Source organism: Eschrichtius robustus, chromosome 17 (genome assembly GCF_028021215.1).
Source record: "Eschrichtius robustus isolate mEscRob2 chromosome 17, mEscRob2.pri, whole genome shotgun sequence".
NCBI classification, from domain to species: Eukaryota; Metazoa; Chordata; class Mammalia; order Artiodactyla; family Eschrichtiidae; genus Eschrichtius; species Eschrichtius robustus.
Genome location: NC_090840.1, coordinates 23,543,427 through 23,560,319, shown reverse-complemented (window position 1 = coordinate 23,560,319; position 16,893 = coordinate 23,543,427). Strand labels below are relative to the sequence as shown.

At 37.2% G+C, this 16,893-nt stretch overlaps 1 protein-coding gene across 1 annotated transcript in view; it reads right to left on the bottom strand.

Annotated features, from left to right (window-relative positions):
• STMN2 (stathmin 2) overlaps positions 1 to 16,893 on the bottom strand; it is a 49,397-nt gene that overhangs the window by 17,857 nt on the left and 14,647 nt on the right. The window contains exons 2-3 of the mRNA XM_068525538.1: positions 4,390 to 4,485; positions 497 to 669 (exon numbers count right to left, since the gene is read on the bottom strand). Coding sequence (XP_068381639.1) covers positions 497 to 669; positions 4,390 to 4,485 — 269 coding nt within the window. The remainder of the gene's footprint in view (positions 1 to 496; positions 670 to 4,389; positions 4,486 to 16,893) is intronic.

The window sequence follows — 16,893 nt, the reverse complement described above, 5'->3', positions numbered from 1 at the left end:
TCTCAGAGGGAGTATGTGGTGCTTTCTAGTCCCGAGCAAAACCATGTACTATGCTTTGGGGCAGGACGCAGACTCTGAGAGGAAGGGCTCACCACTTGGGCACCTCTCCCCACCGCAACCCCTGGAGTTACGGTACCTAAGGCTGTGCTTTCTTGACAGCAAGGATAGGCTAAGGCAGGGAGGCTTTCATCAAAATGGGTCCAAGATGGGGGGAGGGCACTAGGGCACTGAAGTTCTTTCAGTGTCTGAGATCTTTGGTTTTAACTAGCCTCAAAGCAGCAGTTTTTACTTGAAGTAGCCTGGATCTATGTCTAGAAGACCTACATGTGCAGGTTCAGACGTCATTGTCTGAACTTCTGATGGAAGTGTGTGTGTGTGTGTGTGTGTGTGTGTGTGTGAAAACGGAGGGGTGGGGGAGGGGATGGGAGAGAGAAGAGGAGAGAGAGAAGGCAAGGAAAAGAGGAAGCAGAATTAAAAAACCTGTGGAAAAAGTTACCTTTCTTCTTTCCTCTGCAGCCTCCAGTTTCTTCTGGATCTCCTCCAGGGACAGATCTTTCTTCTTGGGAGAAGCTAAAGTTCGTGGGGCTTCTGAGATAGGAGATGGTGGCTTTAAGATCAGCTCAAAAGCCTGGCCGGAGGCACGTTTGTTGATTTGCTTCACTTCCATATCTGACAGATGAATATTTGAGAAGGTTCAGCACACAGAACACAGGCATGGGTTTACTAAAATAATTTGAGTTCTGGCAATTAAAAGTAGCCTTGTTATTCTGGCAAAGATGAGTAAAATACTGCATATGATCATTTACTCTACATTGTTTGAACATATAAGACCTCTTTCTTTAGTATAATTATGGATATACTTTAACTGGATAAATATTTACAGTGTTGGGAAATTCAATAATGTCCATAGGGAGTTGAATCATGGTAGGCGTGCCCAGAAAAAAATAGCCTGAATCGATTTTAAACTAACTTTATTTTCCTTTTGAATAAATATGAGCCTCATATGAAAAGCAAGGAGGCACAGATTTAGATTTATTTATTTTTTTTGGAAATTAGCATAGCTGGAAACATTTTCAGATTAAATAATGAGGAAAAGAACAAAGGCCTCCAGTTCTCACACCTAATCCTGTGGTTAGAAATCACAGGAGCTGTGTGGGAACCGATGTAGCTCCCTGAATAGTTGGAAATACTTGGCGCAGTCAAGGCTCATGTGCAAGACATCCTGCTGGTTCCTGTTTTGCCCTTCAGTGTGTCTGTTGATCTGAGTCATCAAGCAATGTAATGTCCACTCTGGGGAGGGCACTGTGATGGGGGTCCCTGCCTTCAAGGTGCTTACAGTCTAATGAAGACAATAAGACAGGGTACCATGGTAATATCTTTGCTTCTACTTTGTTGCTACTTAGAATGTCCTTCTTCATCATCCCTCACCTGTAGACAGGAAGTGGGGGAAGAGGCATTGTGGTAGGGGAGGGAGGGGGCAACATCTGCTTATCCGATTTATACACTCTGTACATTTTAAAAATATTTAAACTCAATAGCTGCATAATATGCATAGTAATTAAATGGGCAAAAACCTGAAAATAAATGCATAATATAATTTATAATGTAAAATAATATAATTTATAGTATAAAATAGAGTGATAGCTAGCGCCTGCTAGGATATTAGTGTAATTACACAACTTACAGCTTAGTAAAATATACTGATTTTTAAAAGCTCATTGGACAGCTCTCACTTTTAGATGAGCAATTTTTTATTTTGAACCCCCGACTACACCCCTCTCATTTCGGCCCCCCGGTCCTTGTTTTGTCCTCGGAACCCACCCAAAGTCAGGCCAGTCTCTGTTGGGCATCACAATAGTATCTGAAAAGAGTTATGATTTTCCATTTCAAATTTTTTCCCCAGTCTAAAGCATTCTCAGTGTCCTAAAGTGACACTGTTTCTAGATCTTTACTACTGCATCACTCCCTAATCTCACAGGGCTCACTGATTTATTAATGTCCCTTGAAAATTGTGGCAACCAGGCTGGCCAGGTCTCCAGGCTAGTTCTGACTCGAGCAGAGCAGAGAAGAATTATAAATTAGCTTCCATTAAAGTTCCTTTAGCAGCCTCGTTAGTGCACTTTCAGCTTGTGGTCAGGTAAGACCCCAGGTGAACAGGAACTGACCTTACTTAGACCTGTGAATGCTAACAGATCATACAGACAAAGTCAATTCAGTAAGTATGTTAAAAATGATGTGGCTTTTTTCACAAATGTAAAAATATTTTAAATCTTCCTGAAGGCATCCAAATTTGTACTTATATCTTAAGTACAATTCTATAAAATTTATGGAAAAGGATTTCAAGAGAACAGAGGCAAATAAAAATCACTTATTTGATAGGGTGATGGGATTTTAAATGGATAGAGTTAGAGACACTGTAATCAGAACTGCCTGTATTTGCATCCAAGTAGTAAGCCCTGCTTACTAGGGTGTGATACTGGGAAGGTTTAATTCACTTCTTTAAGCTTTCATTTCCTCATCTAAAAGATGGAGATAAAAGGCACCTTTCTCATAAGACTGTTGTGAAGATTAAAAGATGAAAGATACTTGTCCAAATTAATCAAATTATATACATTAAATATGTGCAGTGATTTGCAAGTTACCTCAATACAGCTTTACAATTAAATTGTAAAGATGTTCCAAAAAAAAGATATAAAGGATACTAAATGTCAAGCACAGGCCATAGCACTTAGTGTTTGTAAATGTAAATAATAATAATTATTATTAATTCTTGTTATAATATTTGTCTACAATAAACACTTCACATTATTACCTAATATAGAAGGAGAAGACAAGGTTAAAGACTTTGGGAATTTGAAATTCTCTACCAGTTCTTTTAGGAAGCAGTTCATGGGCTATGCTAAATTGTCTATTTGACTTCTAAGTCTCAGCTTATATACAACTTTTGATTTTCGTTTCCCTCTCTCCAGTCCCTAAGAGGGCAGAAACCATCACTGTCTTCTGTGTCCTACCAGTAAATGCTGCCTTAGCAAATAACCACAGTGAGTTCCACTTACTGATTATTTGTATGTTGTAATTCTCTTCTACTAGGCCATGAGTGCCTTGAAGAAGAGGCCTGAGTCGTATTCATCACTGGTACCTCAGTGACAACACATGGTGAGATACAGTCTCAGAAGAAACATAGCTGGATTACTAGTCACAGCCACATTTAGCAGATTAAGGATAGGACCAGTGTACTGGTTGACTGAATGAACTTATACGAAGTAGACATGGGGCCTGCATTCTAATGAGAGTTTTGGTTGGAAACCAAAATCTTTTTGCATGAAAGACATTTCCTTGTGAAACAGTTAATTCATATTTATGATGCTTGTGCCATGATAGAATCAGCTTGAAAGAAAAACGTCTTTGAGTCCTGGAATATTTTAAATGCATAGAAGGGGTTAACTGCCATAGATCCTTTCACCTTACCTTTAATGTATTTCCTTATACATGTGGAAAAGAAAATCGTTATGAGCCGAACAGGTAGCCAAATATGCCTCAGCGTTATCTACTACATATATAACTGCACCAAACATTTTGATTAAATGCACTGAATTAAGTAAAAATGGTATTGTTGATAATGACAGCTACCATTTTGAATGCTTACAAGAGGCCAGGCTCTATGCTAAACATGAAACCATTTAAACCCAACAACACCACTGGGAGGAAGATACTAGAGTTAAATCGGGCTCAAAGAATCTAAGTTACTTGTCCAAGGTCATGCAGATAGTGGCAGAACCAGGAAGGTAATCAAATTAAGTAGTATGAATCAGGATAAATCAAACCAAGAGGGTTTTACTGCAAAATAAGGTTCATAGCTATGCCAGTTCTTCAGGATTTTCTTTTAAAATCCTCTTTATCTGGGGCTTCAGTCATAGGTCGGTTTTACTATTGGAACTTATTAGGTTGTTGACATGCGCACACAAAATACGGGGATTTTATAAAGACTACACTAAAAAACTGTGATGGTGGTTGATTTTCTCTCCTGAGTTTTCTAACTACAAAGCATTTTCTTGCAAATTGTGATCTCTAATTACAGCTTAGCATATCACGTTATTTGCAAAGAAAAGCCTCGGACATGTTGTGGATGTTGACATGTTGGATGCGATGGCTAATAAGCACTCAGCCATGTTTCTTAAGAGACATTAATGTGCTGTCGTTAGCATCAAACTCATACTGTTTTGAGCAAACGGCAATCAATAAGACTCGTTAGCTAGACCCGGCAGGTCAATAGTAAGATCTACAAAATATTGATTTAATTATACCAGGAACTGTGAGACAGAAACAAATATATCCAAGCTTTGCCAACTGATCCAGCCAGCAGGGGCATTTCTATTGTAGGCATCTCACCATCGTAAGTATAGATGCTGATGTTGCGAGGTTCCGGGTAGAAGCAAGAGCAGATCAGTGACAGCATGGAGAGCTCCTTCATTTTTTCCTTGTAGGCTGAAACAGAAGGCTCAAGATTAGTATCTATCATTTTCTGAATTTCCTCTGAACGTTTCTTTTAACCTGAGTAATAATTGTAGCCTCCTGCAGAGTGAATGTTGCCAGGGACACTGCCCTCTTTCACAAAATATAAATGAACGAAAGACGGAAGCGGACGGACTCTGGGGTGCATATTCCTTACTACAGAGGACATAAAACACAAATTGTTGCAGGTTAGATGAGAACTGAGAGAAAGGGAGCTAGCGAAAGAAAGGAAGGTAGAAGGAAATGAGATCCAGCAGGGTAGGAGGGAGAGACAGGAAAGATATGGAGGAAGCAGAAACAGACAAAATGGGCAAAGAGAAAGGTCCATTCTAGTACATGTGCACACGGGTCTGTTGTATATAAATCAGCTTCAGGAGGTGTCCTTTGCTGGTTGACCCTGAATGGCCACATACTCATTTGGGGAGAGTCAGAGAACTCATCAGCATAGTTATTAAGCAAATATTGATATATTCTGCAGGGACCAATGTTGCTTATTTCTCTTCATCCCAAGTGCACCTTTTTTTTATCTCCCTTTTTCCACACACACCAAAAACCTGGACCTGAGATCTGATAAGGATGTCTCTTCCTCTCTGCACACTCAGTTTGGATGCCAAGCAGCTGCTGGAGTTCAGACCTTCCTTCCCTTTCACTCCCCCCAACCCCCCCCCCCCATTTCATTTTCCCCTTTGTCTTTCAAGAGGTCTCCTGTCCAGGCAACCTTAGAGGGCCTCTTATCTCATTGGTCATCACCGGGACAAGTGACAACAAGATGGGGATAAAGAGGTGGGATCCTCTCACCTTTGTTGGTTATTTAATTAGCAAAATTAATAAATTAAGGAAAATGGAAGAAAAATAAGAGAGATAACGTGCACTAACTTGTGAGAAAGTATAAACAAATGGTGATGTCCTAACATATTGAACCTCACAGGGAGCAGGTACCTCTTGGCAGGGTCTTCTGATCATTATGTAACCCATGGAAGAGGAGTACCTTGGGAAGGCGAGAATCTGCAGAAGATTGTTTGGGCATTATTGCCAGGTGCCTTGTGCCAGAATAGTCCTGCCAACACCCATTCTGAGAGATTTTACTGGATGCCTTTGGAATTTTAGAAGGCTGAAACCATATTTCTTTGTCCTATGTGTCTATTTAGTTAATAAAATTATGTCACTTATAAAGGTCCAAGCCAATCTTCACATGGATGTTCAGTGTGAATCACAATATCTGTCACATAAAAGCATTCTGTGGTTCAATGCATTTAATTCCATGAACTGATTAAAACCAAAACAGCAAGTCTTTGTAGGCTTGTACCTTTTTCTGGTAAGAGGATGCCAAATGGTACCAAAATATTTTGCAAAATTAAGCACATATTAGAAGCACATGTTAAAGACATCAACTTTATTAGAGAAGGACAATCCAAAAGCAAAATAAAAGATACTCTGTCTCATAGAAAAGGGAACCTTTCTATACTGTTGGTGGGGACGTAAATTGGTGCAGCCACTATGGAAAACAGTATGGAGTTTCCTTAAAGAAACTGAAATAGAACTACCGTATGATACAGCAATCCCATTCCTGGGCATATATCCAGAAAAGATGAAAACTCTAATTTGGAAAGATATATGCACCCCAATATTCATAGCAGCACTATTTACAATAGCCAAGACATGGAAACAATCCAAGTTCCCATCAACCAGTGATTGATTGGTTTAAGAAGATGGAGGGGGTATATATATATATATATATATATATAATGGAAAATTACTCAGCCATAAAAAAGAAGTATTGCCATTCGCAGCAACCTGGATGGACCTGGAGAATATCATACTAAATGAAGTAAGTCAGACAGAGAAAGATAAATATTATCTGATATCTCTTATGTGTGGAATCTAAAGAATAATACAAATGAACCTATATACAAAATAGAAACATACTCACAGACATAGAAAACAAACTTATGATTACCAAAGGGGAAAGGGAGGGGGCAGGGATAAAGTAGGAGTATGGGATTAACAGATTAAAAACTACTATGCATAAAACAGATAAGCAACAAGGATTTACTGTATAGCACAGGGAACAATATTCAATATCTTGTAATAATCTATAATGGAAAATAATCCGAAAAATATATAAAACAGAATCACTTTTCTGTACACCTGAAACTAACACAATATTGTAAATCAACTATACTTCAACAAAAAAAGATTTTCCATGTTATAGAGAGGTAACAGATTAAAGCTGTAAAAGAAAATGAATTCCTACTGAAGAAAACATTCCTCAACATCTGTCCTCAGTTTCCTGGAGATGAAGTTCACCAATTTTCAGTAAGGTCGCTGATCTAATTAAGATTGATAAAGGTGTAAACGTTGTCAGGAACCCACACATTTAGAGCCCATGTGTAATATATAACTATGACTGATAAAAATGTTTGTTCTTTCCTCTCTTAGGTGGTCTGGGGACAAACCCCAGCTCATCTCTGTGGGTGATTTCTTTAATGGCATCCTTACTTTGATTATTTTTTTTAAACATCAGGGCCTGTGCCTCTACATGGCACGACTCTATCCAGTAGTAGCCATTGCATAGATTTTCGCTGATATAGTTGCTCTGATCCTATGGAACCCCGTAAAACCAGTTGCAACCACAGCCCAAACAAATTCTGATTGTTTTCATGCAGCAAAGGCATACTGTGAAGATGGGTCTTCTTTCCACTTGCTGCAGTTGCCCAAGATTTTCCCCAGATGGCATTGCCCTTCCTAATCATCTCCACTCATCTACATCCTTCCCAAGATCTGAATCCCAATTCAGATCACCCCTCGTCAGTGTTTCCCTCTCTTCGGGGTACTCCCACATTGATCTCCTGTTGTCCTTAGTAGGCTATACTACATAATCATGATTATACACTGTTATACTTGATTATATACTGTTTCAGGTCATTCACTACTGGTTTTTGATGTGTAATTTTTGTTTACTAAACTAAACTCTTTGAAGGCAAATGTTGCATCTTACTCATTTATGAAGTAATTTACAGCATAGCTCTGAATGGAACAGAAAGCAGTTGCTTAATAAATAGTTGTTGGCTATTTTGCTCACTGATTTTAAATCAATCTCTCAATTGACAAGTATCAATATTTACAATCATCACCTATGGTCAAGAGTTTCTGTGAGGCATTATGAAATTAAAAAGAGATATAATATATGTGTCCTCATTCTTAAGGAGCTTTCAAGTCAGGGAAATGAAGTATATGGATATAAAAAGTGATAGAAACACATGCAAAATAGGGTAAGTGTCAAATAGAGGTAGATGATTTGTACTAGAAATCCAGAAGAACCTCAAAGCCCTGGGGCTGTGGGGAGGGTGGTCAGCAATGGCTTTACAGTTAGAGTTGCCAGATTTAGCAAATAAAAATACCAATACCTAGTTCAGTTTTAATCCAAATATTGCATGGGACATACTGAAAACCATTCCTTGCTTTTCCGAAATTCAAATTTAACTGGGTACCTTGTATTTTATATGGCAACCAGGGCAAATGGACCAGGATCATAGGGTTGAGGAGGGTTGAGGAAAGCAAAGAAGAGAGGAGGTATATTTGTTAGTGTTGACATGGAAGTGGGTTTATAAAGAGACCATATGGAAAACTTTTGTGAGTGGAGCAGTGAGTTTACGTAAGGATGGATGACTCAACTCAACTCCGGGGAGCATAATTCACTTCCAGGTCTTTGTGAATGGCCTTCTCTGTGTTTCAGGAGACAGCTTTTTCATAGACTACACTACAAAGGGTTTTTAGAAGTTGTGTGTCCTGATAGTAAGTCTTCTTTGAGGTCAATTTTGCTCCAAGATTTTGGGTAAGATGTTTTGAAATTTTACTCATGTAAATGGGTTGCTGGGACTTAAAAACATTATGTGTACATTAAAACGAACATGGTTATATACAAGAATGTTAGAATTTCAAGAATTTTAAATGTGTAAACTTAAAAGAAATTTGAATTTGAGAGTTTAGTTTTGAGTCCACCCTTAGGGATATTTAGGTGAGAAAGTTTGAAAAGCACAGAGTTGGCAATGGGTTGGTTCGCTGTTAAGTCCTGGTTTGCCTGCGTGATTCTGGTTTAAGCCCATTAATAACATTAATAACGTCCCCATTCACGGTCAAAAAGTTTGGCTATTACAAGTCATCCTAGCAATAGGAAGCCATTGAACATTTTGAAAGTGGAATTACCTGATAAAAGCTCTTCTTAGACCTTTTTCGCCGTTTTATGCAGGAAAGACCCATCACTAGGAGACACACTTAAGAAACAATTGAATAAAGTTCAGCAGGTAATGCAGTGTGGTTTTGGGAAATGGTAGTGCAGAGGAAAAGGAGAGGGAAGATGCAGGGGACTTTATGAAAGATGAATTGATAGAAAAGAATAACTAAATTCGGAGTCAAGGGCAGATGGAAGAGAGTGAGAGATCCTCATGGATGGGTAGCCAAGGGAAGCTTTCCAGAAAAAGGGTCGCTAAAACTGAGTCCAGTAGGATGTTTGCCTTGCAGAAAATAGACCATGGGTTGAGGTACGGAAATATATATAATTTGGATAAACTTTTTTATTGACAATAAAACAAATCCCAAGCAAATGTGAATGCTATTAGAAACATATTATTAAGATTTCACTATTGAAATTTCATACTTTGAACTGACAATCATTTTCTTGATTGGTTTTTGGAAGTCAGCATATATTAATCTTTTCACTATACCCAACACCAAGCAGAGTGTGCATGTTTGTAAGGATGCGGGAGGAGATAAGTAATTCCATATAATGTTTTTCATTGTTGGTTGCATTTGCTATTTACTATTAATGTTTACAGGTAAGTGTATTTCTCTAGTAAATTCATTTAAAATTCAACCCACATGATGTGTAATGATTTTATAGCAATATCCACTTAACCTAGTGTTGTTTGAATGCTGATATTTTTTCCATTCTTCTAAATGGCTACAATGAACTATGAATAATGGCAACAGCTGCTATTTGTTAAGCACAAACAGTGTACCAGGCATGGTGCTAGCTGGCTGCATGCATTTTCTCATTTAATCATCTCAACAATACGATGAGAGGTACTATAATTAGTCCAGATTTACAGACGAAATTAAAAGACTCAGAGAAGTGGTGTAGCTTGCCCAATGTGCAGTAGATGGTAAAGTGTGGAGTTTAGTTTGAATGTAGGTCTGTCTGACTCTAAATGCTTTTCTGCTAATGTTATTCACTTCCCCAAGAATTTGCTCAGATGTATTACACTCACCTTCACCATCTACATATTGTTTCTAACTAGAAAATAATGCATATTATTGCTGATTTTTTTTTAAAAGCTCCTTTTTTAATTTATTTTTAAAAATTTATCTATTTATTTATTTATGTCTGTGTTGGGTCTTCGTTTCTGTGCGAGGGCTTTCTCTAGTTGTGGCAAGCGGGGGCCACTCTTCGTCGCGGTGCGCGGGCCTCTCACTACCGCGGCCTCTCTTGTTGCAGAGCGCAGGCTCTAGACGCGCAGGCTCAGTAATTGTGGCTCACGGGCCCAGTTGCTCTGCGGCATGTGGGATCTTCCCAGACCAGGGCTCGAACCCGTGTCCCCTGCATTGGCAGGCAGATTCTCAACCACTGCGCCACCAGGGAAGCCCCACTGATTTTTAAAATGAGTTTAAGACTTTTTTCTTTCCCATTTTTTCTTTGGCGTTTGTTCTTTAACTTCATTGACTACATGGCTATAGGTAAGGGTAGGGGTTTATAGAAAGAAAATGTAACTTTTCTTTTACTTGTGGATTTTACTCGGTACAGAGGTGGCTAGAAAACGCAGGAACAGTTTCTCAGAAGGACCTTTGAGTATATCTATATTTATTATATGAGTAAATATATCCTTACACACTCATATTCCAGCTAATGAGGTAGAAAGAGAAAGTGGTAATTATCTAGGTATTTTAGGAAAAAAATGCTTTTGCATCACTTATTTGGATTATTATTTTAAGGATGATATATTTTGGCAGGCAATCACCTAAATTTTCTCAATTTTTTTTTTTTTTTTTTTTTTGCTTTTTCTTGTGTGTGTGCGTGTGTATGTGAATCTGGAGATTGTAGTCCTCCCTTAAGGAACAAAGAGTGGTTGAGGAGAACAATACAAACCATACTAGAGATTTAATTATCAGATTAGATCTTGGGCTAGATTAAAATAGCAGAGAGATTTTGTTTACTTAGTAAAATATGAAATAGACACACATATATATATGTATATACATATAAAATTATTTCTCCCATTCTTCTAAATATATATCACAAACTCTAAGCCCTTGGCTCAAAATTTCAAATACATCTTAATTTTATACACTTTGTGCTTCAACAAGACAATAATCTATATTATTCACGACAATATACTCCATTACTTTTGAAAGGCTTGAATAATTAAAAATAAGTGTTTTAAAAATGTTCAATTTTCTATTTCACCTGGCTTGTGTGGGAACGACCATCAGTATGAGTTCTCATACTTCCTTTGTTGTTATTTGATTTAGAATCAGTAGTATCACAAAAATATCTTCCATTTATTCATTCTGGGCAAAATTTTATTTGACTCAGTTTTGGCTAATGCAGAGTATAAAAAAGAAGTAATATGTATTAGACTTCCTGTTAACATGTGAAAGACAGTTAAGGAATGCTCTGAAAATGTCATTAATATACTACTTTGGAAGAAAATATCTCATAATCTCTGAATGCGCTACTGGTCCGTGTCCCCACATAGCAGTGTTAACCGTAAGGACAGAGTCATTCAGGGCGCTGGTTGCCTGACCATGGGCTTGTGTTTTGGGGGCTCCGATGAAGGATGCTCAGGGTCTGTCAGCACATTGCTTTTCCTCTTTTCCTTTCTCATGTTTTACCTGAGATCATTGATCATTTTAGTCCAGTAGGGGGTAGGGGTGGGGTTTCTTGGCAAGTCCTAAGATACTCAGTTTGGAGTCAACCTAAATTTCTTCTTTTGACAGGTCTCTGGGCAGAAAGTAAAGGACAAAGTTAGATGATATACAGAATGCAGGATGTAAGTTCCTTGCAATGATTTTACAGCAAGTAGATTTGCATTGGTTTCTAAGAGATTTCATTGACAACATTTTTTTTTATTTGAAGCTTTCCAATGTATATAAACAGTGAATTAAAAGCACCTCTTTCTTTGGGAAAAAACGCTGTCATTTCCAGGTAGGGGCGTCTTTAGGATCTGGCAAGTTGGGGGCGATAGTTGTGGACATTCCTGGTAGTCCTCGTTGCTGGTGCCAGGGTTTAAATGAGAGATAATGGGAGAAACAGGGTACTCTGCTAATTGATTCTAAAAAGACTCAAGACTTACACCCACAGTCATTAAACACTGAACCCACACTCTACCACTGATCTCCTAGATCTGACTTCTCTCTGTGCCTCCTATTATCTGTCTTTAAATAGATGGGAATCCATTACCTATAAGCTCTTTTTTTGATGCCTTCTTTATCCATGTCATAAATTAAGCTCCTGCTGTTCATCTTAACTTGATTTTGGCCATATTGTGTTATTGTGTGTGTGTGTGTGTGTGTGTGTATGTGTATGTGTATTGTGTTTGGTAGTCTGATTGCTTTGAGGTCCCAGAGCCTGAGGTCAGATTATTTTCTAAAAGTCAAATCTATCATCCCGTTTAGAAATACTTTCAGGAGTTCCATCACTGTGATTTTCTTCTTGAAAGATGAAATAGACTAAAATGATTCTATTTAAAACATTCACATACTATCTTGGCTTCAATTTGGACCCTAAAAAAACCTTAGCTTAATGAATATGTAATTGAGAATTCAACATTTACATGAAAGAGAAATCTCAGATTTTTCAAGATCTATTTTAACATCCCAGAAGATCAGTGATATGAAGTAATGTTCTAGATATTTCTGCCATGATGATGTAATGCTAATTAGTTTAGTATAAATATGGATTCAGTTTGTATTTATTCCACTCACATCTCCCCACAAGGATTATGATCTCCTAAGCTATAATACCCAGGGAGGTTCTGAAAGATTAATATTTTGATCAGCCAGAGCAGCATACTTTTTCTGTAGGAACAGATATCAAATCAAATAAAGGAACACTTAAGAAGGTCAAAGCTGTACAACCCATCATTGGATTTTACAGAAACACATGAGGCTCTTAAATTTCAATTCCATTGATTCTTGGCAAAACAACTGTAACAAGGAAAAGAAATTGGGTGACATGAATCAGTCCTTGTGATCAAAATTGTAATAAAAGCAGTAAATTGTATCAATTTGGGACCTCACCTTACTCTTGATTCCAGGTCAAGCGCCTGTTGAGTTTAATGAGAATTCCGCTGTATCATGCAGGGTCTTGCTCTTTTATCTTTCCCCTGATAAAGAAATTCTTGTAGTTCTACATGGAGACCAAACTACGCTGTGGTTTACAGGAGTAATGGGAGCACTTTATTCTGTCTGCAATTCAAGATTTTATCAGCAAGCCTAATTCTGGGTACCGAGGGATGTCTTTTTCTTAAGTCACCAGTAGTAGTCACAAGCCTAGGATGATAGCTAAATTGGTTGGGACTTAAATGAGACGAAGCCAGAGAGAAAGAACAGAGAGACCATTCATCTGGCTGAGTGGAGTTCTCGTAGAGGAATGACTCTTTTCTCCCCTTCCCTGCAGTCTCCTGACGGGGAGGCAACCTCCATTTGAGGGCTGCCATGATGTTCTCTGAAGTGTCTCCACAATGGCTGAATGTGACACCCAAGTGATTTAAATCTCTTCCCATTATTTTTTACAAAATCTTTACTACTTGTAATAGTTACTAGCATCAACTGTGAATAAAAGAAGTATTTAACTTGCTGTTATTGCCAAAATAATACTTATTAAGTTTCCACTGAATAGAATCCTTATCTGGGTAGTATACAAACTGTCCTTAGAGCAGTTTTTCTAAATTTTTTCTTAGGAAATGAATGGCATATAAAAGATTAATAGACAATATTTCAGGAAAAGGCCACAAAAGCCTCATGTAGGAGCCAGCATTTTGCTTGTTTCCCAAAACCTAAGGAGAATTCTAGAGTCTTACTCAATGAAACTTTGTAAAATGCAACAGTATGTAACATTTACTCAGTAGTGCTCTAAAAGTTGGATTTTTAGATCATATTTATTAGAGTTCTGTTTTAGTCATCCATTCAAAACCTGTGTATTAAAAGCTTAGGTAACTGGCTTAGTGACCAAAAACCGAGCAATCAGGTAAAATTTTTCCCCTGAATGAAAACAAGTCTTATGACCTTGTTAGTCACACTTAAGTAATATGTCCTACAGTCACTTTGTGTCAAAGAGAATAGAATGAACAAATATATATTTAAAAATATAGGAAATATAAATATCGTCAAGGTTTAGAATTGCCACTGATATTAAAAAAATTTAGCGATACCATTGATTGAATATCTCTGCGAGTATGTGAGTGTACTGGAGCCTTTGAGATGAGTGTGAAACCTCTTAATATTACGGCTTCCACTGTGTAATTATCTTCAGCATCCATTCTCGAGGCAGCTAAACAGTGTGGAAGAAATCCTCAGGTTAATGTAGATATGCCATGAAAATTGCTTTTTTGTTTTGGAAATCAAATGCTAATTCCACAAGCTTTGCCATGTAAAGACTCAATTTCTGAAATAGGATTCATCCCATCATATACTAGAACTTGAATTAGTATAATTTTCTGCCAGGAATGAAAAGCAGTCTAAAAAGCAAGTAAGAAAAACGTCGGCAGCTTCTGAATTCCACAGTCCATTTTGTGTCATCACTGTTACAAACAAGATTAAAATATAAAAGACAACTTGGTCCAAGAAAAGTTTTCTAAATTTTCTTTCTTTCACATGCGTTTTGTTTCTTCTGGAAATAAAAGCTCTTCTAAGAAACGGCAATTTTCAGTGATGCAAAAGTTTTGTATGCTTGTGCTATGATAGATGTATTTTTGTTAAGTTATTGTTCTTTGCATGCCAAAGTATCACTTTGCCTTTTTTGTAATAAAGTAAATGGCTACAGAAAGGATAAAGAGATTGAAATTTGGGTTTTGATTTATTTGAAATAAGCAATACACATCACAAAAAACCCGGAAAGGTTTAAAAAGTAACCGTATGTTCCCTTACAGGTGGATTTCATAATACCCTTAACCTATAAGGTACAAATAAAAATACCTGAGTGATCAGGAGGGTTTGTTCATACTTTGAGGAAATATATTATGAAAGTTTTTAGGTGGTTTTGGTTGTGCATTTTGTTTTTCTACTTTAGTGACATCTGGTTGACCTGGATTGGTGAGCAGTTTCTCAAAAAGAGTTACTTTAAGGTCATCAATATAAATATGTTTAGATTATTAATAAGTCTGCATTTTGTCTAATGCAATTGGAATCACTAGCCTTAGCATCATAGAACTGGAAGGAACAGCAGAAATAATGTAAATAATCTAATGATAGTCTCATTTTATAGATGAAGAAATCAAACTTAATAACCTTAGTATTTTTAAAGGCCTTCCCCCACTTTGGGGATGGTAGGTGGGGAGGTGGTGGTGATGACAGGGACAGAGGGGAAAACAGCAATGGGAGAAAGGTGTAATGAGTGGAAGTGATGAAAGGCTTTTTAAAAAATCATCTTTCTTCCATATTTGACTTTTTCTCCTGCTTCTAAATCTGGTTGTACATTTTTGATGTTGGGTGATATAAAGCAATTTATTTGCATTCTGGCAGTTTTTTTTTCCTTTCCTGAAACCTAAGGATCATTGATCTCCTCTTCCAGAGCACTTGGAACAGCCTTTCAGAGGGCTTCACACACTTTCATCCTCCTTGGGAAGCAAATTCATCTGCATGTGAAGACCAGTGCCTCACGTATACATACAAAATTCTTGGAATGCATCCAGAATGGTGGTACTTGCTGCTTCTGCTGACCAAGGCAATATATATGTACCATGTATTACTTGTAGAATTCCTCCATTTACAAAATTTTCATGAAGAATGGCATTTCTCTTTTACTTTACAAAATTATGCGATGTGTTGCCATTCTAATGAAACTACGCTCTTGGATAGTAGCTCAAGTCTTAATTAACCCCATGTTTCAGGTAGGAAAATAAGTATTAGATGGTGACTGGATTATATGACCTTTGAGGTCTTCTCAGAACTTAAGATTTTTCTGTTAAGAACTTGAGCAAGTCATTTAATTTTTCTGGACCTTTTTTTTCATTGACAGTTGGTTATTTCCAAGCTCTGGAATTCTATGATTCTACAAATATAGCAAATATTGTCTTTAAATGAATTAACTTCCTCATTACATGCAGATTCATTTTTTTGTGTTTTCTGCACTAAGGGCTTTCTTTACCTACCTTCTTTTAAACAAATTATTTTAAGGCATTACACTTTTAAAGAAAAGGAAAACTTACTCTTCATAGTTCTGCTTTGTAAATTGTTTCCTCTTTCCAAATCTTGGTATTTCATAACAAATATTTACACGATAGACACAAAATGTTATATATAATGTGATTCATAAAGCAACTCATCATTTGAATTTCAAATTGTCAAACTATTTGAGCAAACTTAGCTTTTCCCCATACTACAAGGAAGATCTATTTTAAATATATATAAAATGTATTTTATGATTAGGCAGAATAGGTGATTCATAAAATATGAGCTTTTTGGATGCCATCTGGAGCCCGTTTTGAATTCATGATACTCATTCCTAAGATATGAGAAAGACTACATGTTGGTATAACTGGTTGAGTGAGATAAGAATAACCTATGCTTCTTATTTTCTTTGTGGCAGCAAGTACTACAAGACTTGGTCATAAACACTCCCAGTAAAAAACTGAAGGAAAAATGGTATCAAGTGTTTGGCTCTGCATAGATAAATATGAATCAGAATTTGGCATAATAAATTGCTGATATTATTTTAGAAATCATAACTTGGTAATACATAATACTTAAAGGCACAATATGGGCTTTCCTTCATGTTCTGTTTTCTCTAGATTTATTCGGCCTAAATACATTCATAAAAAAGTGTACTTGTGGTTCGGGATATTGCTCAAAATTGCAAAAAGCTGGCCAAGTAATAATGTGTAGAGCAGGACAGAGGATCTGTGTACCAGGATGTGGTGACAATTCAGAGATGTCTCCAATGGTTGACTCATGCAATTCCATAAGGCTGAGTTTGCATCTCCCTAAAAACAGAAGTGACTCAAACTTAATGGTTTCCATCCAAAGGGCTTTGAGTCTCTTCTCCTTTCAAAGACACAGTCATGTTCCTGGCTTGTTTCACAAAGCTTAGCCCTTATTCCTCTACTGTTGGGTTCGCTGCTAATCATTTCTTCCCAACTATATTTCAGTTTTTTGAGGGCGAGAGAA